Here is a 22,886-nt window from a genome sequence, read left to right as displayed (position 1 = left end):
ATGGAAACAGCTCTAAAAAAAACAACCTTTTAATGCTTCCAGGAGGTGGTTTTTCAGGCATGTTGATAATCCAGTTGATCACAAAATTGTCACAGAAACACTTGTGGCTGACGGCGCCAGATGTGACGGTTATCTCTGCTCCCTAGAGCCTCACCGTTCCTCGTGGTTCCTTTCATCCACAGACACGTTCTCTCCTTGATAATAATAATAATAATAAACTTTATTTGTATAGCACCTTTCATACATAAAATGCAACGCAAGGTGCTTCACATAAAAAGAAATTTAAGGCATAAAACATAACATAGAAATAGAGGGCATAAAACAAAAATCAAAGCATAGTGGAAGCAAAAACAATAGCAGTAAAGCAGCATAGTGAGGACATAACCAACACATAACCCAAAAGATCGATTAAAATAATCAAAATACAGACAGTATTTTAAAATAATTTAAAAGATCAGTTAAAAGCAAGTGTGTAAAAGTATGTCTTCAGCTGTGCTTTAAAAATGTCCACAGAGGCTGCCTGTCAGAGATACAGTGGGAGTTTGTTCCACGCAGTTGGGCCGTAAAAGCAGAAGGCCGCTTTACCATATTTTTTAGTTGTCATTTTTTGGGGCACAACGAGCAGGTCAGCGGTGGAAGACCTGAGGGGGCGGGTTGGGACATATTTAGGGAGGCAGTCCAGCAGGTAGGGAGGCGCGAGATCATTCAGAGCTTTATAAACAAGTAAAAGAACTTTAAAATCACTCCTAAAAACAACTGGAAGCCAATGCAGTGAAGCTAAAACTGGAGTAATATGTTCTCTCATCTTGGTTTTAGTTAAAACTCTGGCTGCCGCATTTTGGACAAGTTGTAGTCTGTCTGTTGTTTTCTTTGGTAGACCAGAAAAAAGTGCATTGCAGTAGTCAAGACGAGAAAAGACAAAGGCGTGGGTCAGCATTTTAGCATCATCCAATGACAGGTAGGCTCTGATTCGAGCAATATTTCTAAGGTGGAAAAAGGCAGTCTTAGTAACATAACTTATGTGTGAGTTAAAGTCCCACTTCCACATTGAACTACTCTGTCACACCTACTGCACACCTCACTGCCGTATTGCAGCTAAAGTTGCTTTCATCAACAAAAATTGACTAAATATCGTTGTCAACAAACCTTTATCACCTGAGGAAAACGAGATGCAACATAAATGCTGGTCATGTGACGATAACGATAATTAAATACATAATGCAATATCGTAGACGAATAAAAACAAAACTAAAATGTAGATTACAAAATAAAAACTCTGCTAAAATGTGTCTTCATTTCCGTTGACCAAAATGAGAGGAAATGTTCTAATTAATATCCATGTTTTAAGTAGTTTCCTCTGGTTTAGTTCTGCTGCTGGGTGACGTAATGTCCTCAATCCCAGTCGCGGCTTCTCTGGAGCTGGGAGAAGAAAAAGAAGAACCATCTTTGGATACACTTTCCTACATAGAAGTGGAAAAGAAAATCGAATGTCTTGTCGAAAAAGAAAAAGATGGGGAGAAATGAGGAAAAATAAATATGTTTAAACTCAAATTAAAGCGTCTTATGTATCTGGAATGAATGTATTCTTGAGTTTATAAGGTAATAATAATATAACCTTGTTTGAATTGTAAAATGGGTTTGGCTAAATACAATCTTTGACTAAAACAAGACTAAAATTCTCAGACTTTTAGTCGACTGAAACTTGACACGACTAAAAGGAGAATGAACGTGACTAAAACTAATAAAAACTAAAATGATAGCTTGACCCAAAGACTAGACTAAAACTAAAATTGAAAAAGGCTGACAAAAACAACAGTACTTGCAGCTCGCGTACATGTCCTGCACCGCTAACATACTTCTTCACACTGGGAGTGGATAAACAACAGCTGGTCAAAGCTTTGGGATGTGACTCACAGGATTTCTGAGGAGTCCGTTTGGAGCATGAGACGGCAGGAAATAACTCCGCCCACAGCCGGTCAATCAGAACATAGTCACTTATTGTCATGAGATTTAGTTTCCTGTGTGATTTTTTGACTACCTTTAACTGTGCGTTTCATCTCCATGTCGCCACGACGACTCTGTTCATTACTAAGCAGCTCAGTTTAAGTAAACCGGTTCACCGGTTGAGTAATTTTAGGGTTCAACAGGTTTATTGTTCCTGGGTTGTTTCTTTCATACTGTGTTATTTGGATTTTTATGCATCTTTATTGAGCCATAAATATTCTTAACATCTCCTTCATCTTACATGTGTCCATCTTTTTGAGTCGTTGAGGCAGCAGCCGGTCTTCCTGGTTCTCTCCCAGTTACCCCGTTCACTTTTATATCCGAGCAAATCCTGAACCTCGAAAAATTTCTTCAACTTTCCCCAGATAAAGAACATAAAGCAAAAGAGCTTCAAGCAAATTCACAGTTCTGACTGATGTTAAGGATTGCTGATACCCACACGTAGCATCTGTAGCATCACATCATCTGCCCTGAGGTTGAACTTAAAGGTAAAATAAAGCAATAATTCCAAGTTTGAGAAAATCCTCCAAATACAACAATTCTGACAGCGAGCAGCTCCGGCTTGGCTTTGATGCCTTTGCAGACATTAAGACGTGATTGGTTTCATGGCCTCCTGCCGACTCCTCCAGTCAATGGAAGAATTACATCCACGCTGAAAAACATCTCCCAATCACTGCTCCGTGGTCTCTGCTGAGCCATTGTTAGTTTGACAAGTGTGTGTGTGTGTGTGTGTGTGTGTGTGTGTGTGTGTGTGTGTGTGTGTGTGTGTGTGTGTGTGTGTGTGTGTGTGTGTGTGTGTGTGTGTGTGTGTGTGTGTGTGTGTGTGTGTGTGTGTGTGTGTGTGTGTGTGTGTGTGTGTGTGTGTGTGTGTGTGTGTGTGAGACATGTTTTGTAATTGAACAATTCATCACGGGCTGAAACAAACAAGGAAGATTGTCAGATTCCTCCTCATTCAAAATAAAGTGCTGATGTGGAGGGCGGGAGCAGCGAGGCGGCTGGACCGTCGGCACATTTATTTCATTAAATTTATTTCATTTCATCCATTGTCGTGATATATACACAAGACAACGGATCCCATTGACTTCGCATAGTACAATATCCGTACTATGCGATGATCAGGTGGTCATGATCTTTCATTTTTTTCGGCCTTCACAGAGTTCATTTAAGCAACAAGGCTTTTAATTAACATCGGATTAATTTTCACTCACTGCTTTGTCAAGTAATCCTAATCGTTGAACCGCCAGCTGGAAGACTATTATCATGAGGCTACTTCACGGCAGCTTAGCTTGTGCTAAACTATCATGTTAACATTCAGACAGAATCTGTCCTCGTTTCAATGTTGTTTCGGTGTCACAATGTGACAGCAAGGCTGCTGGAAGCAACACGGGGACTGCTGGAACTCGGGCGGTGCTCCACCAGCGCTGTCGCGCTAGCCTGGCCGTCAGCAGGCTAGCGCCAGCGGGCTCGCCGATCGGCCTTGAGAGTTAGGGTTGCCACCTTTCAGAAATAGAAATAAGGGACGCCCTGATTTCAGCAGCGCAGGAGCCAAAAAAAAGCCCCAAAACTTCTAAACTGAATAAAAATGTGTTTATTTTATATGAAAAAACAAAATGCTTTGATTTAAAGTTTAAAGTGCTTTAATAGCATTGAACTTTCATGACTGTACAGACAGCCAACCATACTAGCAGCTGAAATGGTCACCTATGCTCTGTATGTCCACATCAGCCCAGATGTAATATAGTCTACAGGTGAAGAATATGGTGTAAAAGTTAATTTATTTCAATAATTCAACTAGAATATGGTGTAAAAGTTCATTTATTTCAATAATTCAACTAGAATATGGTGTAAAAGTTAACTTATTTCAATAATTCAACTAGAATATGGTGTAAAAGTTAATTTATTTCAATAATTCAACTAGAATATGGTGTAAAAGTTAATTTATTTCAATAATTCAACTAGAATATGGTGTAAAAGTTAACTTATTTCAATAATTCAACTAGAATATGGTGTAAAAGTTAATTTATTTCAATAATTCAACTAGAATATGGTGTAAAAGTTAATTTATTTCAATAATTCAACTAGAATATGGTGTAAAAGTTAATTTATTTCAATAATTCAACTAGAATATGGTGTAAAAGTTAATTTATTTCAATAATTCAACTAGAATTTGGTGTAAAAGTTAATTTATTTCAATAATTAAACTAGAATATGGTGTAAAAGTTAATTTATTTCAATAATTCAACTAGAATATGGTGTAAAAGTTAATTTATTTCAATAATTCAACTAGAATTTGGTGTAAAAGTTAATTTATTTCAATAATTCAACTAGAATATGGTGTAAAAGTTAATGAAAATACGGTAGAAATCGTGTACCGTATTAGTTCAATACGGGACGCAACATTTTTTTCTCAAATAAAGGACAATTCCGTATTTTACGGGACGGGTGGCAACCCTAGCCAACGCTGAGTTAACACAAGCTGGAGCTCGTAGCTAAGCTCGTCCGCGGAGCACCCAGACCAACCCACAACCGGTCATGGTGGTCTGTTAGTTACATTAACACAACAAAACTGATTCTCTGTAAAACATTAATGCTCAGTTAGATTTATAGCTCAGAAGTTCAGTTCAATTGTTTTAAGTTGTTGGCTGTTTGACAAGATTGTCTGTCATGGAGGGAGGAATTTTAATAAGATCAAATCACAGACTCTATTGAGGAGGAACCAGCTCTCAGTAGATGTTTCCTTCAGCAGTTGAGGTTTTTGTGTGCTCACCTCTCCGCAGCTCTCTTCTAACAGGTCTTCATCTAAATCTGATGTGATGGGCTTCAACATTGAATATGGTCAGTGAGGCATGCAGGCTCTGAGATGGAGCTTTCATATTTCTAACAGCATTACACCAAATGTTCTCCGACCCTGGTCTTCAGAGCCCGCTGTCCTGCATGATTTCGATGTCGCTCAACACCCTCCTGACACTCGTGATTGGGCCATCATCAGCTTGTGATCAAGGTCTATACAAGTCTCTCAAAGCTCCACTAATTGGAGCCAGGCGTGTTGGAGCAGAGTAATCTAAAACACCTAGGACAGTGGTTTCTAAAGAGGTGGGTTCATGGAAAACAGCATTACACAGTCTGACTGTTGCGATAATTTGCTTGCCCCCCCCCTCCCCTGGGAGAATGACGACCGTCTTGAACGTTTTCCACTTGTGAATAATCTTTCTCGCTGTAGACTACAAACAGTTGTTTTTCTAAGACCCTTACTTTTGTCTTTTTCTCTCTGCTTTCTGTAAACGAACCAACATCTTACCCGCTCTTACAGATGTCTGCACACCTGCTGAAACTTACCTGTTCATATCTCCCAGCTCTTCTCAACATTCCAGGGCTCTCTGATATGTTTTTGACTTAAGAAGAAAGTTTACTCTTAATCCCTGTGTCTCTGTGATCCTGCATGTGGATCTGCACTTCAGCACCCAGTAACCATTCACCGTGACGCTGAGGCGTAAGAAATGCTGTTTCTTTGCTCATTCCCAACGTACCAAAGATTCTTTGAGACACTCCTGGAGCAACACTTCTGCCCTGTAGAGGCTCGCGCGGGAGCTAATCCGTATTAGAATAAGTCTGTACTCACTTCAATTTTTCTACAAAGGATTAGATTGTTTCTGAAGTAAACACAAAGCTGTCAGCTCCCGAGTTGCGGGATGATTGCTGTGGATACCGGGAGGAGTGTTAGGGGATGGAAATCCCAGAGAAGTTAAAAACAACGCCCAGTAGGCCTTAAAATGATCCTGTGTTGTTGTCTGCTGCAGCCTCTGTTGGTTAACGATGATAGTGTAGTCTTCTTCAGCTTCGTATCAGTGCTGACCGCTGGATCAGACCACTGAGCTGGTTACAGACTCACGGAGGCTGTAAATGCATGTGGGACCGGACTAGATATGAAAGCAGAACACACCCGTCACTTGTGAGGAGTTTTTGTGTCGGTTGCTGCAGGACAAGGTCACATTGTAGTTTCCTTTACTTTAAATAAATTTTGTTTAATGTAGATATGTCAGTTTGCATTTAGAGATTTCAGCTACGTTCCTCAGTTGTGTTCGATTCAGTGATTGTATACATTTATACATTTATTTAAGTAGTCTTTGACATATACTATGAATCAAACCACTATAATTTAGAATGGGAAGTCATAAAGTGAGTCATGTCCAAAAGATTAGTTCAGTCCAGAAAGGCAAGACTGAATATAAACAAGTGGGAAAACTCCCGGTGATGTCACCCGTAGGTTTGTCCCCTTGAAGCCTTTTCTTTGCATCTCTGAGCAGTGTCATACAGTTGGGAACTGACTCCTTCCAAACCGCCGTCAATCTCAAAAACTGGCAAATGGGTGGAAACAAAGAGGCCCTGAAAGCCTGCTGTGACATGCTCACCTCAGTGCAGCAGAGCTCCACTGGCACCAGCTGCTGGCCACCACCAAAAATGTTCTGGCCAGGGCCTCTCAGCCCAAGGTTGGTCACGGTCCCCTCGGGTGTACTGAGCCCAACGACCAAAACAATCGAGTGCAGTGAGGCACGATTGGTTAACTGTTGGCAAGTGGTCTCGTTAGTTAACTGGGAAGGGAATTGCAATTTTCAGAGGCTGAGATATCACTAGAATAGAGGATAGAGCTTCTGCATTAAGTAAAAGCTGATGAGCTGGAGACCGTCCAGCTGGTGTCCTCAGGTTACTCCTGACTATCAGCCTTCAGCCTGGGTCAAAGATAGCTGAAGTTCCACTCCAAAACCTACTAGATTAGCAAAACCATTTTGAGCAGACTGTAAATATGTTTATTTCTTCTGTAAATTTGATCTATTTTGAACGGAAGTCACTGGCAATTGACTCGCTTTTGTAGCCAGCCTCCGGTGGTCATACAAGGAACTGAAATTTATTTCACTTCTGGATTGAGTCAAACTAGCAAGATTGATGAGGTCCCTTGATGACACCACACTGAAGAATCACTAGTAGTTTGTGTCCAACACTATCTACCTTCCTTTAAAGTGTGGTGGCAGGGGAAACAGCTTCATTACATCACCACTTGCCCTGAACCCCTGGTTATCACTGTTCATCACTGTATGACACCAGGCACCCTGTGCATGGACTTACAGCACTCCCACCACAACTGAAATCCAGAACTACCCCTTTCCTCAGACGTTTTCACCTCCCCAGACATCCAAGGAAACGGCAAGTTTCAACGGCAAATCTGGGAAGATGAATTGATCAGAGTCGACACCCGGGCCTATAAATTAATCAAGAGAGGAATCACACCGAGTGAATGCCTTGGTAGGGGTCGCCACCTCCCATGGCCAAGCTGGAAAAACTCTCAACAGAGTACATGTGGTGCAGGGGAGGTACAACGCAGCAGCTGTGACCTGCTGCCAAATACCGGCAAAATTAAAGACCGCAAAAGGCTTAAAGAAGACAAAGAAGCTCATCTTTTGTTTGGGCTCGATGCCCCTCGGACGAAGGTTAGGAGGAACCTGGGTGTCATGTTTGATGACCGGTTACCAATTCTGTTGCTTCTGTGTCCCGGTCCGGCCACTTTGCTCTCTACAGTATTAAAAAAATAAGACTGCAGCTCAACTCCTGGTACGGGTCATGGTTATATATATATTATATATCATGGTTATATGGTTATATATATGGACCAACCAGATAAAGGGTGGGCGCGCTTTTTGGCGTCTAGCATCGCCACGGTAACACTTTTGAAAGAGAAAAGTAATGCGCGTAGTCACAGGATGGAGACGCATATTTTGATGTATAACACACCTGGGTGCACGTTACGGTTCGGGCCGTATTAACTGTCGAAGGAATGGCATAAATTGCTCAAAAATTACGCGATTAATTCAGAATGTTCAAAATGACTGACTTCCTGTTCGGTTTCAGCCATGGCGCCAAGAGACTTTTCTTTAAGTTGCGACATGATACAGGTGTGTACCGATTTTCGTTCATGTACATCAAACTGTATTGTGGGGTTTGAGGCACAAAGTTTTTTCTGTCTGAACCAATCAGATGAAGGGTGGGCGCGCTTTTTGGCGTCTAGCATCGCCATGGTAACGCTTTTGAAAGAGAAAAGTAATGCGTGTTGTCGCAGGATGGAGACGCACATTTTGATGTATAACACACCTGGGTGCACGTTACGGTTCGGGCCGTATTAATTGCCGAAGGAATGCCATAAATTGCACCAAAATTACACAATTAATTCAAAATAGAAGACTTCCTGTTCGGTTTTGGCCATGGCGCCAAGAGACTTTTCTTTAAGTTGCGACATGATACAGGTGTGTACCGATTTTCGTGCATGTACGTCAAACCGTATTGTGGGGCTTGAGGCACAAAGTTTTCCGGGGGGGCGCTGTTGAGCCATTTTGCCACGCCCATTAATGCAAACCATTAAATATCACATTTTTCGCCAGGCCTGACTTGCATGCAAAATTTGGTGACTTTTTGGGCACGTTTAGGGGGGCAAAAAGGCCCTCCTTTCGTCAGAAGAAAGAAAAAAGAAAGAAAAAAGAAAGAAAGAAAAATTCCTACAGATACAATAGGGCCTTCGCACTGTAAGTGCTCGGGCCCTAAATAGACTAGACTCCAGATATATAAGTTTCCAGCTTCCAGATGTATAAGTTCTTCCCATTTGCAAAGCAGCACAAGGAAAAACAGGCGTCAAACCTACACCCCGGGAACCTCCTGGCCATGTCACAGAGGGTTTGTCCAGCTCTTCTGCAGGGGTCTAAGAAAGGGGCCTTGGGGGATGCCATATAGCCAGTAACTGGTTTACACTGTACTAGAGAGCAAATTTAAATCAAATTCTGTGGTTCAGACAAGGTTTTGAGTGCTGCTTTATATAGTGTTTACACTGTATTATAAAAGTCAACTAAGAGGTCTCGACAACTCCACATTTTGCAAATGACAGGAAATGTAAGCAAAGTAATAATTATGGCTATAATTAATCTGAAGATTGGCCCGACTGTTTGGTCCCTGAGTGCTTCGCCTCCCGCTGATCATTCATCATCTCTCGTACAATGTCGCCACAATTATGTTGCACATGTGACTTTGTACATAAACACACAGGATGTGCAGATGGCAGTACCCTCCAATCCGACCCACTTTAGGCTTCACATGCCATGTTTTTCAGAGAGCAACATATTTACAATAGTAACTCAGACGCCATGATGAGGCCATAGTTTTATTGGACTTTTTTGATTTAGTCATGTTTTGCCACAGTCGGACTTTTACGCCAATGAAGCAAAGTGTTAGCGGAACACGATGCAGCTTTATTTTTTTAACTTGAGAAATACATAAAAAATACAAAGTTACAAAGTTAAAAAAAAAAAAAGCCTTTCTCACATAAAAACATATCATATCACATAAATATCACATATCACATAAAAACATCTAAAATGTAGATTCTGTTACTAAACATCAGTTTTCCCCATTTGTGAAGAAAAAACTAATAAAACAGCAAATTCTCACGCTGTGTTTCAGTGATTTCCTTCCTCTTCCCTCAGGTTACGCTCCCGTCACAGGGATGTGCCACCCTGTCCGGAGCTGCACCCTGAACCACGAGGATGGCTTTTCCTCCGCCTTCGTCGTGGCTCACGAGACCGGACATGTGTAGGTTCCTCCTCACCCGCCCTTCCTCATGTGTGTTGCTCTTAAATGTTCAGACACCTCTTGTAGAGGTGGCGCCGTGGTGTCCTGTGAGGGACATCATCTCTCCGAATCCCGCACCTTTCTGGAGGCTGTGGGGCCTCAGATCTGTACGTCAGAAGAGACCAGGGACATGTGGGACAGAATGGTCTGGACTTTGACCAGATTCAGGTCTGGACTTTCACCAGATTCAGGTCTGGACTTTGACCAAGTTCAGGTGTGGACTTTGACCAGATTCAGGTGTGGACTTTGACCAAGTTCAGGTGTGGACTTTGACCAGATTCAGGTGTGGACTTTGACCAGATTCAGGTGTGGACTTTGACCAGATTCAGGTGTGGACTTTGACCAGATTCAGGTGTGGACTTTGACCAGATTCAGGTGTGGACTTTGACCAAGTTCAGGTGTGGACTTTGACCAGATTCAGGTGTGGACTTTGACCAAGTTCAGGTGTGGACTTTGACCAGATTCAGGTGTGGACTTTGACCAGATTCAGGCCTGGACTTTGACCAGGTTGAGGTTCATTCTGATGTAGACCTGCTGCTGTGTTTGGGGTCATTTCCTGTCACGTGACCTAGTTTCCTCTAAGCTTCAGACAGATGTCCTCGCATGTGTCTCCAGGAGACTCTGGTCTACAGAGTTGATGGTCCACTCAGTGACTGACTGGTGTCCAGGTCCAGACCATCATCCTCCACCACCGTGCTTGACAGTGGGTCTGAGGTGGTTCTGCTGGTTTCCTCCAAACATGGTTCTGGAGATGAAAAGCCGAACACCTCCACCAACTTTTGGTCCAGTCTGGATTGTTTTGTCTTGGACTTTAACGCTTAACTTGATCAGTGAGGCTTGGAGGGTTTGAGATGGAGCATCTGGGACTAACATTGCATGATCTGACAGAGCTGAATTCCTGAGATGATTGACAGCTGTTGTGAATGTTTTTCCCTCGTCAGTAATCTCTCAGACTAAACCACTGAACTCTAAATCGTTTGTAAATGTTGTATCATCCTTTCCATATTGATCCAACCGGTTCTCTAACACCATTGCTGATATGATTGACCAGGTTGCCCTCTTGGCGTTGTGTTAATGCTGCGGAGCAGGCGAGAACATCTGCGCCGACAGAGGTCGGCACACATGCTGGTGATCAGTTCATGGAGGGCTGTTGATTAGCAGCAGCTGGCTGTAACTCCGCCTCTTAAACCGTCTGCAGGATTAAAACAGAGAGAACTCACTTCCACAATGAAACTGCAGACATCTTATAAGGCAAGCGTTTTTATTGTGGGAGTTTTTTTCCCCCTCAGACATGAATCAACTACAGCATAAATTAACATTCATGCTGCTAATTTGTCCTGGAGGCCAACAAACGGGCAAACACCAGCTGCTGAAAGAGCATCTGAAGAACTGGGCTGCTTCACAGCTCTTGTATTGAATTTGTGAGTCATAAATATTTAACATTATAGGAGCCAGAGCTGCACACAGCATGCCTTTGGGCACGGCCTGTCAGGAGATGAAACCTTTACTACATGAAACTCAGGTTATGCTGGCAAGTGGTGAAGGGCTTAAGATGAGTGGCAGCCCTGCTCAGAAATCTGGAAGATTTCTTGGGCAGTAATTAAAAGCACACCAGGCTGCTCTCCCTTCTCTCTTCATCTTTCCCCCTTCCCGTTGAAGCGCACTTATTTGGCAAAAGCAAATTTGGACAATGCATGGAAAGCATTTGGATTTGAAATGCTTTACTTTTGTGGTCAGCCGTCCGCATCAGCTGCCCCCCTGCTGGACGGTCAGCCGGACGCAGCGCAGAGTTAAGCTGGTCCATGTCAGGATTCAAGCGATAGGGGATTATAATCTGTGGCGAGGCTCAACATAATCAACATGAGCAGCTTCAGGCGCAGCCTGTCGGGATCGAGGCAGCCCCCTCGTGTCCGTTGGAAAGATTCAACTGATCTCAACCCTGTGTGTGTGTGTGTGTGTGTGTGTGTGTGTGTGTGTGTGTGTGGGAGTGGATTAAATCAGTCATTCCTTTCTCTCTTTGCATTTTATCTCATTAAAAGTGAAATGCCTTGTGAAGGGAGAAGAAACGGCTGAGTTTCAACCAGCTCTCAGCCTGCAGGGGAAAGTCGGCCCACAGCTTGTGAGAGTCCTTTGAAAGCAAAAGCAGCGGCCAAATACAAGAACTCACAGACAGACTGTGAATTAAAACACGGGATACGGGCCAAACCAGGCCGGATTTAAAGGCACACTATGTAAAAATACAACCCCAGACCACATGGGGGCACCATATCACAAAGTACCACTTTGGTACCACTAGAGGTTGGGAGGCCAGCGGTTCTGGCTCTTCTTGCTGCCTCACTCAGGGCGGGACACACTACATGATCTGACAGAGACAGAGACTCCCAAAACATATATAAACCGAAACAAAACAGTCTGGTGAGTCGAACTTTATTCAACTCCTCACAATAACTCAGAATATCGTTCAATTGTAACTAAAACAGAAAAATACTTTCACATTTTAAATCATTTGTCTTCAGCGAATCCACATATAAAAAGTGGAGGAGGTTAGCGTCGTACTACGTCCTGTTCTCTGATTGGTTCATCGTTGCCAGCAATAGCAGACACCTGAAGTTAGTGTGAGGTGGGAACAAGTATCCAGTATCCAACTGAGGACCGACTTTAACGTGTCAGCTGAACGGTCCGACCATCAATCAAGCGGAGCGGCTTCGTCGCTACCGAAGTCGCACTAAAACTGCACTAAAACTGCACTGTTTTTGAGCGCAGCGTAGCACATAAAACTGGTTCGACGTCAGCAACCACAACAAAATTCATACATAAGGCGCCCTGGATTATAGGGCGCACTGCTGATTTTTCAGAAAAATAAAGGAATTTAAGTGCGCCTTATAATGAGGAAAATACGGTGTGTGTGTATATATATCTATATATCTATATCTATATATATATATATATATATATATATATATATATGTGTATATATATATATATATATATATATATATATATATATATATATATATATATATATATATATATATATATATATATATACACACACATATACAGACATTGTTGCAAAATAGTAAACTGCTTGAGGACACCTTTAACATTTTAGCAATAATTCGATTTAAAACGTATTAAATTATTTGTCCGGGCTAGTGTGCAACAACCTTTACAAACATGTAAATGTCAGCCACACTTTGTTGGCATTTGTCGTCGGCATTTTCAGCCTTCCTTTACATAATATGTGTTGTTGGGTACGACGACGACATCCATACCTTCACATGTTTGTCTCCAGTCGGGTGAAAGGACGGTCAGAGAGACTGAAACCTGGAGTGACGACTGACGACGACTTGGATTTATATAGCGCCCTTCAAGGCACCCAGAGTGCTTTACAGAGATCATTATTCATTCATACACATTCTCACTGGTGGTGGTAAACTACGTTTTGTAACCACAGCTGCCCTGGGGCAGACTGCCATATCGCGCCAAACGGCCCCTCCGACCACCACCAACATTCATACACATTCATACACTTTCACACGGAGTGTTTGGATCCAACCCGCGACGAGGGCGGTAAAGCACCGCTGGAGAATCAAACATGACAAATCCTCTCGTTGGATGACTTCTCTTGGCTCCAGGATGTCCTGGCTCGTCATGTGACTCCCACGGCCGCCCTCAGAAACCCAGGAACAGTCATGCACCAGCTCCACTTTAATTAAGCAGCTGCCATATTTAGGTCATCTTATTCAACTTGACCTCTCCTCGATATCACGCAGCAGTGTCGCGCCGTCATTTCCTCAGGCCTGTAGCATCTGTTCTTTTGAGAGAAAGACGCGAGCGGTCTTTGAAACCCCTCCTCTGTCTTCTCAAACACCATGTGAGTTCAGGATGTGATACGACTCGGCCTCGCTGGCGGTCACGTCCATGAGACTCAGGTGTTCCCTGGTGGAAATGAGTGTATGAGCTGCAGTCGGTGCTGTGACGACCCTCAGGCAGTTCCTCGTGCATTGCTGGGTCAGGAACCCCTTACTGGATTACTACCTGGCACTTCACCCCCCTCCAGGCGCCCCGGGTCCTTGCCGTATCAGGTTGTGAAGCAGCCCGTCTCAGCGGGTCCCTGATGACGGTACCTGAGAAGATCTGTGGCCTCAGTCAGGAGGTCTTACGTGGTCTCTTTTACAGCTGCTTTTGTTACGTAGCATAGTAGATAGGACACAAATGCAGGAGAGCAGGAGGCAGGAGTTCCAAAACGGGTGGTTATTTAATCAAACAAAACAAAATATCTGCAAAGCAGGGTTGACAAAAAGAATCAAACGAGCCGAAATCCAAAAAGCCTTACAGGAAACATCGAGGGAAGAAACAGTACGGACCAGCAGGGAGCAAGGGAAAGACAAGACCAGATATACACAGAGGGGTTGACGAGACACAGGTGCAGACGATCAGGGCAGATGGGAACAAGGGAAGTTAAAACAGAACTGAAACACAAAGACACAGGTTTCAAAATAAAACAGGAACTTAAAGGGAAAGTTCGGTTTTTTACAACCTGGACCTTATTTCTGGCATTTTTTATGGTTGTATACTCACCCAGAGGTGTTTGGTGTCATTTGGAGTCCTTCGGAAGATATTAGGAGTTTTTTGCGAGCCGCTTCTCCTTATAACGGTAGTGAACGGGGGCACCCGCGGGACACAGACATGCAGCGTCTAAATAACACATGATTGCCGCGAAACTCTTCATTTCTTTTATGAATCACTAGATCTGCTTCGAGGACCTGTTGTAATATTGTGGCGCTGTCTGTGTAATAAATAAAATAAATAAATCAGTTTGTAAACCAGACCTCTGAACTCACGACGTCATCGCGAGTGCGTGCACTCTGTCCTCCGTTCAGTGAGCTCTTCAGCCGTATACTCTGGCTCAAAACGGTAAGGACGTCCATCATATTCAAAGTCGTCGTCCACAACCTCAGAATTTGACAAATATTCAGACATGTTTCAAATAACTATCAGTAAACTAACAGTAGCGAACTCCAGCTGTACACGGAGCTGTGTCTGGGACGCGCGCACAGAGATGACGTCATGAGTTCAGAGGTCTTGTTTACAAACGGATTTGTTTAATACACAGACAGCGCCACAATGTTACAACAGGTCCTGGAAGCAGATCTAGTGATTCATAGAAGAAATGAAATGAAGAGTTTCGCGGCAATCATGTGTTATTTAGACGCTGCATGTCTGTGTCCCGCGAGTGCCCTATGCGCTACCGTTATATGGAGAAGCGGCTCGCAAAAAACTATACAACCATAAAAAATGCCAGAAATAAGGTCCAGGTTGTAAAAAAACGAACTTTCCCTTTAAACCAAACCGTGACAGCTTTGGTGGTGTGGTCAGCACCCTGGACTGTATGAAGAGACCAGGACAAAGGCCTCTGTGACATCATCCACAGGTTTCTGGAGAGCCAGATTACTAGAACTCTGGTCTGCAGGTCCTCATCACGTAAACTTATGTAGGGCAAAAAAGGTCTGTATCATTAGCATCGACTGTATAAAACAAAGGACGAAGCTTCATCATATGACCCATTGGTTTCTGAAGACCGATTTTGAAGTCAGTTTTTCTTCGTATGGGGCGTGGCCACGTCACTCAAGAAGCTGATGGGAACACGCCCACCGCATGTCAATCAAAGTTAGCTTTGGTACCAGCTCACAGGAAAAAGGCTTACTGTGATTGATGTAAGGTGGGCGTGTTCCGGCAGGCCGCCCACCTTACATCGATCACAGGTCCATTCATTTTTTTTTTCTATTTTATTTTCCAAGATGGCGCCGCACTAGTGGCAACTTGTTGCAGCAGCTCCGTCGATTCGTTTACTTTTAATTTTTTAAGCAAATTTCCCCACTGAGGGAGGAATAAAGGACAATCTAATCTAATTTAATCTAATTCGATTGGCCCTTCTGCGTCATGACGACCTGCTGAGCTACAGACTTGCAAATGTTTCCTTGTGCTGCTTCAAGTTCACCTGACCCCTCAAACCTGATCAGAGTGCAGTTAAAATTCATATCAGCCGTTCTTTTTACAGGAAGCAGCTTTTATCTTCTGAAAATGTAGTTCAACCGAAGTGAAACACAAATGATTGCAGTTAGCTGTGAAAAGTGTTTAAAATAAGGTCATTATTCTCACATCTAATCCGTCGGATGGATGGATGGATGGATGGATGGATATATATATATATAGATAGACTCCTGCTGGAGCGCTAACACCTCTCTCTCTGGGAACAGGTTGGGCATGGAGCACGACGGCCAGGGCAACCGCTGTGGGGACGAAACGGCGATGGGAAGCGTCATGGCTCCTTTGGTGCAGGCGGCGTTCCACCGGTACCACTGGTCCATGTGCAGCGGCCAGGAGCTGCGGAGATACATCCAGTAAGTGAACGGTGGGACTAAGCATTCTCACAGAAACTCGGGAACAACAGACATCAGTTGAATTTAATTTACTTTTTCCTTTGTTTGTTTGTTTTGAAAATGCTAGTTCACTTAAAGCAGCACTATGTAACTTTTCCACCTTAATATAATATTTCCAGAGTCATTGTGATGGTACATCAACTCACAACAGGTTTAATGAAGCTCTGTCATGGTCTGAGGGGGTCTGTGTCGCCTTCACTGGCACTATGTAACTTTGAGGAGCATGGTAGGAACCCTGCGACACTACTGGTAAAGCACTACCGCTTTTGTCCAAAGGAGCCGCCAAACTCAACAAAAGCTGAAAGTTACATTGTGCTGCTTTAATTACGGACGAAATCTGTGATCCTGGTGCGTCACAGCTGAAGCCAGGTTGTTATTAGTCCAGAGATACTACAGTGACTCAGACCAGGAAGGCCTCTCTTCTTCTGGTCAAAGGTGAAGCTGAATCTGTGATGGAGACGATCTGACCTGACTGTCAGATGCTGGGGCAGATTATTTAATTAATTTACTAACTTTACAGACGAGGGATCAGAGTCGGTGCTCGACTTCAATAAAGCTCATTAGAAAAGCTGAACGTCTTCAGCTTCCGGGTCTGAGACGGTCGCAGGCGCAGAACCGGGCCGACATACACATTATTACAGGTGTTGAATCCCACATGCAGCTGGATGTAGCAGAAATGTTGACTCGAAGTGGGAAAGCTGTGTTTTACAGCTGGAACCTCACCTGCCGTTCACAGGTCCGACCCCTCGCTCCTGCAGTCCTGTGTTGTTGTTTTCAGGCGTACCTAAAATAACAAACCCTGACAAACGTCAGCGTGTGATGGCGTGCGACGGCATGCGACGGCGTTTGAGGCTCGGCACATTGTTCCCGGCCTCCGCTCATCTCGTAGGCATTGATTAATTTCATCGTTTAACGAGGCCCTAAAAAGTAGATCGATAGCAGAAAGTTTAGAGAGGCTCTGACGGCAAACTATTAACGGCGCATCAAAGGAGACGAGCCCGCAATCGATCACGATACAGTATTTTCTTTTTCAGCCTCCCTCAGTGATGAGAATCAATACGAGCGTGATGGAGGGGTCTGACGGAGGAACAGGAGGAGACGTTTGCTTCTGGGACTGAAGGAAGCTGCAGGAACCAAACCGTCCTGCAGCTTCACCTCCACTTACTCCATCTGACGCACGTTCCTGCAGATGCTTTTACTTTGCTGGATTCCTCTGAAGGAGTTTAAAATGTTCACTTAGAAAAGTGGCAAGATTTTGTAAACGAATAAACAAAACATCAGAGTGTAGGATGATCTATAGATAAGCCCCGTCCTTCTAATGCAGAGGAGCCAATGGCTGTTGAGTAAAAGTTCCTCAGCCCTCTCACAGGCGTTCCCGGCACACCATCCCTTGCCTTCTGGCGTAGCTCGGTTTCACCTTTGCCCCTTTCCAGCCCAGAGACCGGCAGTGGAGCCAGATGATATCAACAATAACAAAGATGATGCTCTCCTAACTTCCACCCTCCTGGGTTCAGGGTGCCAGGTTTGTTTTCACGGGATAATCCCACGGCACGTCTCGTGCAGCTGGTGGCTTATCTGGATTAAAACAATCCCACACCGGAGGGGATGTGATCTGACATAGGAGTTAGTTTGGGTCTCAGGTGTCTCGGGCGTCAGGCGGGAGTTCAAAAAGATGACAAATAGGGAGATAATGGCTGTGATGGCTGCATAAGCGTCCACACACGCACACCAAACAAATTCTGGTAAAATTAGTTTGGTTTCATTAAATTCACAAATACTTTAGGTATACCTACTGTACACTTAATTATTTTGTATATTTCATTTTGTATATTTCATATTTCATCATTAACAAGTTTTGGCAATAGTTAACTGATTGGGTGACCTATTTATTCTGTCACCTTGTTGAGTTGGTTATTCTTTAACACATCTTTCTTTGAGTTGCCAGTTCCGGAGAGGCTGCGGTGAAGGGGAAGTTGCCAGGCCTGTTGAAAAGAATCTTAGCTGCTACAAATCTGTTCAAATGGGGCCTAATTGGATTAATCCACTATATTTGTAGAGGAGGGTTTAGGAAAAGTTTAGGTTGCATGTTTGGCTTGTTTTGTGTTTTTTCCTTTATTTCGGGAGTTTGGTTGCTTAGATTAATTTCTCCATTGGTTAATTTTTAGTACTGTATTGATAAGTATAGTTTTCTGTTGTAATTTGTTAAGTAGATATTCTGGTTCCCCCTTTTGTCTCATCACCAGTATACATGTCTCCCTCATGTGTCAGTTAGGGGGTTCAGTTTGTGTTTCACTTTCCCACGGCTGGTTTTGTTAAAGTTTTATTTTGTTTACCTTTTGTTTTTTGTTTGTCTTTTTTTTTTTTCTTTCTCCAATATGTTTATTGTGATTTTTTTTTTTTTTTACATTAACATAAGCACAACAATAAAACAAAAACAGCAATGCTCAGTATAACGTTGGTCTAGACAGTACATATTTGCATTATACCTTCACTTAACCAATACAGTGAAAAGGAAACCCCGTCTTTATAGAAAAACAAATAATAATAAAAATAATAAGAAAGTCAGGCCGTAGATACATCAATCTACATTAGCTAGTCAAGAATAACATTTGCGAGCATTGAAGCCACTGTAGAGTTAGAGAAGTGAAGATACGGAGTCCAAATGTCCTTAAACCGTCCTTCTGACGAATGAAGCAAACAGGTTAAGTACTCCAGAGGAAAACATTCCATAATTATCTTGTGCCAGTTCGATTTAGTGGGGGGTTTGTCGCTTATCCAGGATAAGATGTTTTTCCTTGCTGCATACGTAAGAATATTATACAGTCTGGTAGAGTTGACATCCACAATAGAGCGTTGATTGGGGTAACCCAGGATTAAAGAAAGAGGGTCCATGTGTAATGCAACACCAAATATATTTTCCAGATCTTGCAGAACATCCATCCAGTATGCTTGGATTTTAGTACAAGATCAAACACAATGAGTATAGGTGCCCACTGCAATTTTACACTTTAAACATAAAGGTGAGAGTTGTGGATTCATTTGATGTCTTCTATTAGAAGAGATCTGCAAACGGTGCAAAATTTTGAATTGCAACAACCTGGCACGGTTACATACAGATATTTTCTTTGTTTGAGTCCATATCTTAGTCCATTTATCCTCATCAATATCTACACCAAGTTCTCCCTGCCACGTCCGCATAGTATCCTGTACATTTATTGCTTCAGTCTGGCTTAAAACATTATAAAAGCGAGTAATGGATTTTTTAGCTGGGCCAAGGAGGAGTAATTGCTCAACTGCAGATGTAGCAGCATCAGTATTAAGAGTAGTTTCCCTGTTTATGTAATCTCGAATCTGTAGGTATTTGAAAAAATCATGTCTGGGGAGATTATACTTTTCTTGCAGTTCTGCAAATGAAAACATGGTTGAGCCTTGAAATAAATCACACAATCGCTTTATTCCTTGAGATTTCCAAGCGTTATATCCACCATTCTTCATTTGTTTACGTCTTTTATCGGTGCAAAGGTTCCTTATGTTCCTTTTTTGAATTTTTTGCAAATAAACGTTAAAGGAACTTTTTTTTAAAAGTGCTGTGCTGCTCTGATTTTTCGGCTTGGCCTATCACAATGGCCCTCCACTAGTCTGTGACCACTGTTTTAGAGTTTCTCAGGAACGTGAAGGCATTGATGCCCGATCTGTCCTCAGCGTCATCTCATGCCGTTGTCTCCGCAGCACGTACGACTGTCTCCTGGACGACCCCTTCAAACACGACTGGCCGCAGCTCCCTGAACTTCCCGGCATCAACTACTCCATGGATGAACAGTGTCGGTTTGACTTTGGAGTCGGCTATAAGATCTGCACTTCAGTGAGTACAGCCCCCCAGGATCCCGTTTATTTGTTTGTCCTTTATAAAAATAAATAATTTACAGTCGCTTTGCAGCAAAAAACAGAAAAGATGGAACTCGCTGAAACTGCTGTCAGTGTGCAGAGAAGAGTGACTTATCATCGCGCTGAAAGCCTCTTTCAGGCCTAAGATCTGACAGCAGAGGCACTTTTGTGGGTTCTGTGCTTAAAGATGTGTCTTTTTGATGGCAGCCACCGGCGAAGCTGACCTTCAGATATGACACAGAAGCTGAGTCCAACCCATTAGCAAGCTTTTGCTTGTTTTACTGCATTACCGCACAGCACGCCGCCACGTACTCACTCCTGAGTGACAGACAGGGTTGCAAAAACAAAAACAAACGTGTAAAAAGTCACAAACCTGCCTGTGCTGACGTGAGACAGTAGAGCTTTAAGAATCAGTTTTTTTGGTGGAAAAATTCAGATCTCACTCTGAATGTGATTATCCTGGCCGGCTCTAAAAAAAAAAAAAAAAAATCCTTCCCCATTCACAGACATTTCCACTCGGTACAGAATGTACCGAGGAGTAATATATGTTCTGTATCAGTAAAACTTTATGATTGAGTATAAAGTAATTCATCAAGTTGATGATTTTAGTTATTAGATCTGCAGCTGGATGTTTTGTGACTCGGGTGCACGAAGTAGCTGAGCTGTCGGCTGATCACGACCTGATGCTGAGTTTGATCAGCTGACTGACTGGTCCCAGTGGAGCTCTGTTGGCCTCATTCCAGCTCTGGCAGCACTCGTTCATCAGCAATAAAATTGAAAGGACAGGTCATGTTTTTGTATAATTGTACTCGAGGGAAACAAATACTGGGAGAACAGGGGTGAGAACTGATCCTTGAGGGACTCCACAGGTCTGGAGTCTGAGAAGAGCAGAGGTCACCAAACATCACAGAAAAGGGCCAGTTTGTCAGATACGACTTAAACTAGGGCTGGGCGATATATCGATTTTTTAATATATATCGATATATTTTCAAACACGATATGGTACGAGACAATATCGTTTATATCGATTTAAAAAAAAAAAAAAACATTTACATTTTTTTTTAATGATTTTGATATAGCTTATTTTGTGACAAATTGACTTGAATGTTTTATTTGAGATTTGCACAAATGTTTTGTTATTTGCACAACTGTCAACCTCAGTGGAAAAGTCTGCCTGTTACTGTCTACATTGTATTAATTGCACAGTGTATTTTAATTTAATTGTTATGCAGGAAAGGGATATTTGTTTTATTTTATTCAAGAAGCATTTTTATTCTATATATGCAGGCAGTTTATTTTTATTTCATTTGTTTTATACATTTTGATATTGTGCAGATCTCTGTTAACAAAGGTACCTGTGTGACATTTGGCAAGAGGCTTTGTATTAAAACTGACTGTTTTTTTAAGGGTTTGCCTCAGAAAAAAATGAATCTAACAGAGATGCTATGCTATAATGCTTTGGGGGAAACCCCAATTAAGGCACAGAAAAAATATCGAGATATATATCGAGTATCGCCATTCAGCTAGAAAATATCGAGATATGACTTTTGGTCCATATCGCCCAGCCCTAACTTAAACCACTGGAGGACGGTGACTCAGACGCCAACCTACTGCCCCAAGCGAGTAATAACAACTACATGTGTCGAAGGTGGCAGTGAGGTCCAGGAGCACCGACCGGCGGGACTCCCTGCATCCACAGACAGGGCGATGTCATGGTGCACCTTCAAAGGTGCTGATCAAAAATAATAACCTCTGTTTTATCAGAATTTAGAAGTAAAAAATCAGTGCACATCCAGTCCTTGATGTCCTTAAGACATCCCTGAAGTGTAGCTAATGGTTCTGTTACATCTTCATAGACAAATAGAGCTGCATATCATCAACATAGCAATGAACATTTATGCCATGATTCTGGATAATACATCCCATGGGCTGCATGTATAAACTGAACAAGATTGGCTCTAGCACTGAACCCTGTGGGACACCGTTGCAGACCCTTGTCTGTTCTGAAAAAACCTCATGTACATGAACAAACTGGAATCTGTCAGATATTATGATTTGAAACAACCTAAGGACTGATATGTGATTGACATAAGGTGGGCGGTTCCACGCAGTAATAGTAATAGTAATAGTACTCTTCAGGACCCTGTGACGTCACATGGTTTGTCCAGTTCTTCTTATACAGTCTGTGAAGGTTGCCGCCTGGTTGTGTTTGGTCGGATTCAGAGTTTATCCATGATCAATCATCCCACCAGTAGCACCTGTTCAAAGACATAAGGCAAAAAGCTTCAGTAGTCAATAGCTTTGCGTGAAATATTGAAGCAGTTCCCCACACTTGGAGAATTTCACCTTTCCCAGCGATTCTCAGTCCTTGTTTTGGTTGTCCAAGCGGTAGCCTTGAGGACTTTATTTTGTGAAAAATCTCTGGCAAGCCCTCTGAAGAGCCGTCTCCCGAGCACCAGCTGGCGGGCAGAAGGATCACGACTGAAGGATGGAGGATTTGGCAGCTTAAAAGCCAAACATTCCCCTCAGAAGTTGGACATAGCTAAAAGAGTTAAAATTGGACTTTGATTTGTCAAATGGCTTCAAACATGAACTCGGACGTAATCCGCACAATCCCTTCGCACCAGCTCTGCGTTAAAATGGCCAGCACATTTGGTACAGCTCCACATCAATCAATATCACCAGTCAGCTTCAGCATTCGAAATGTGACATAATTTGTTTCCTTAATCCAAATATTGGACCGGTTTGTTGCCGCCTGTCTGCAGGTTTCACATGGAATTACAGCTAATTAGCGTCAGGTGCCGTTCCACTGGGGGTATTCACCGCCTCAGACTGAGAGGCTGGAATACGACGCAGCTTACTGAATGCCTTTTTTTTTCTATTTTT

At 42.8% G+C, this 22,886-nt stretch overlaps 1 protein-coding gene across 1 annotated transcript in view; it reads left to right on the top strand.

Moving 5' to 3' along the window:
* adamts3 (ADAM metallopeptidase with thrombospondin type 1 motif, 3) overlaps nucleotides 1-22,886 on the top strand; it is a 173,177-nt gene that overhangs the window by 89,947 nt on the left and 60,344 nt on the right. Inside the window, exons 8-10 of the mRNA XM_061730722.1 lie at nucleotides 9,525-9,630; nucleotides 15,933-16,076; nucleotides 19,845-19,977. Coding sequence (XP_061586706.1) covers nucleotides 9,525-9,630; nucleotides 15,933-16,076; nucleotides 19,845-19,977 — 383 coding nt within the window. The remainder of the gene's footprint in view (nucleotides 1-9,524; nucleotides 9,631-15,932; nucleotides 16,077-19,844; nucleotides 19,978-22,886) is intronic.

Source organism: Cololabis saira, chromosome 9 (genome assembly GCF_033807715.1).
Source record: "Cololabis saira isolate AMF1-May2022 chromosome 9, fColSai1.1, whole genome shotgun sequence".
Lineage (NCBI taxonomy): Eukaryota > Metazoa > Chordata > Actinopteri > Beloniformes > Belonidae > Cololabis > Cololabis saira.
Note: the sequence above shows the minus strand (reverse complement) of the source record. Positions and strands in the feature narration are given on the sequence as shown.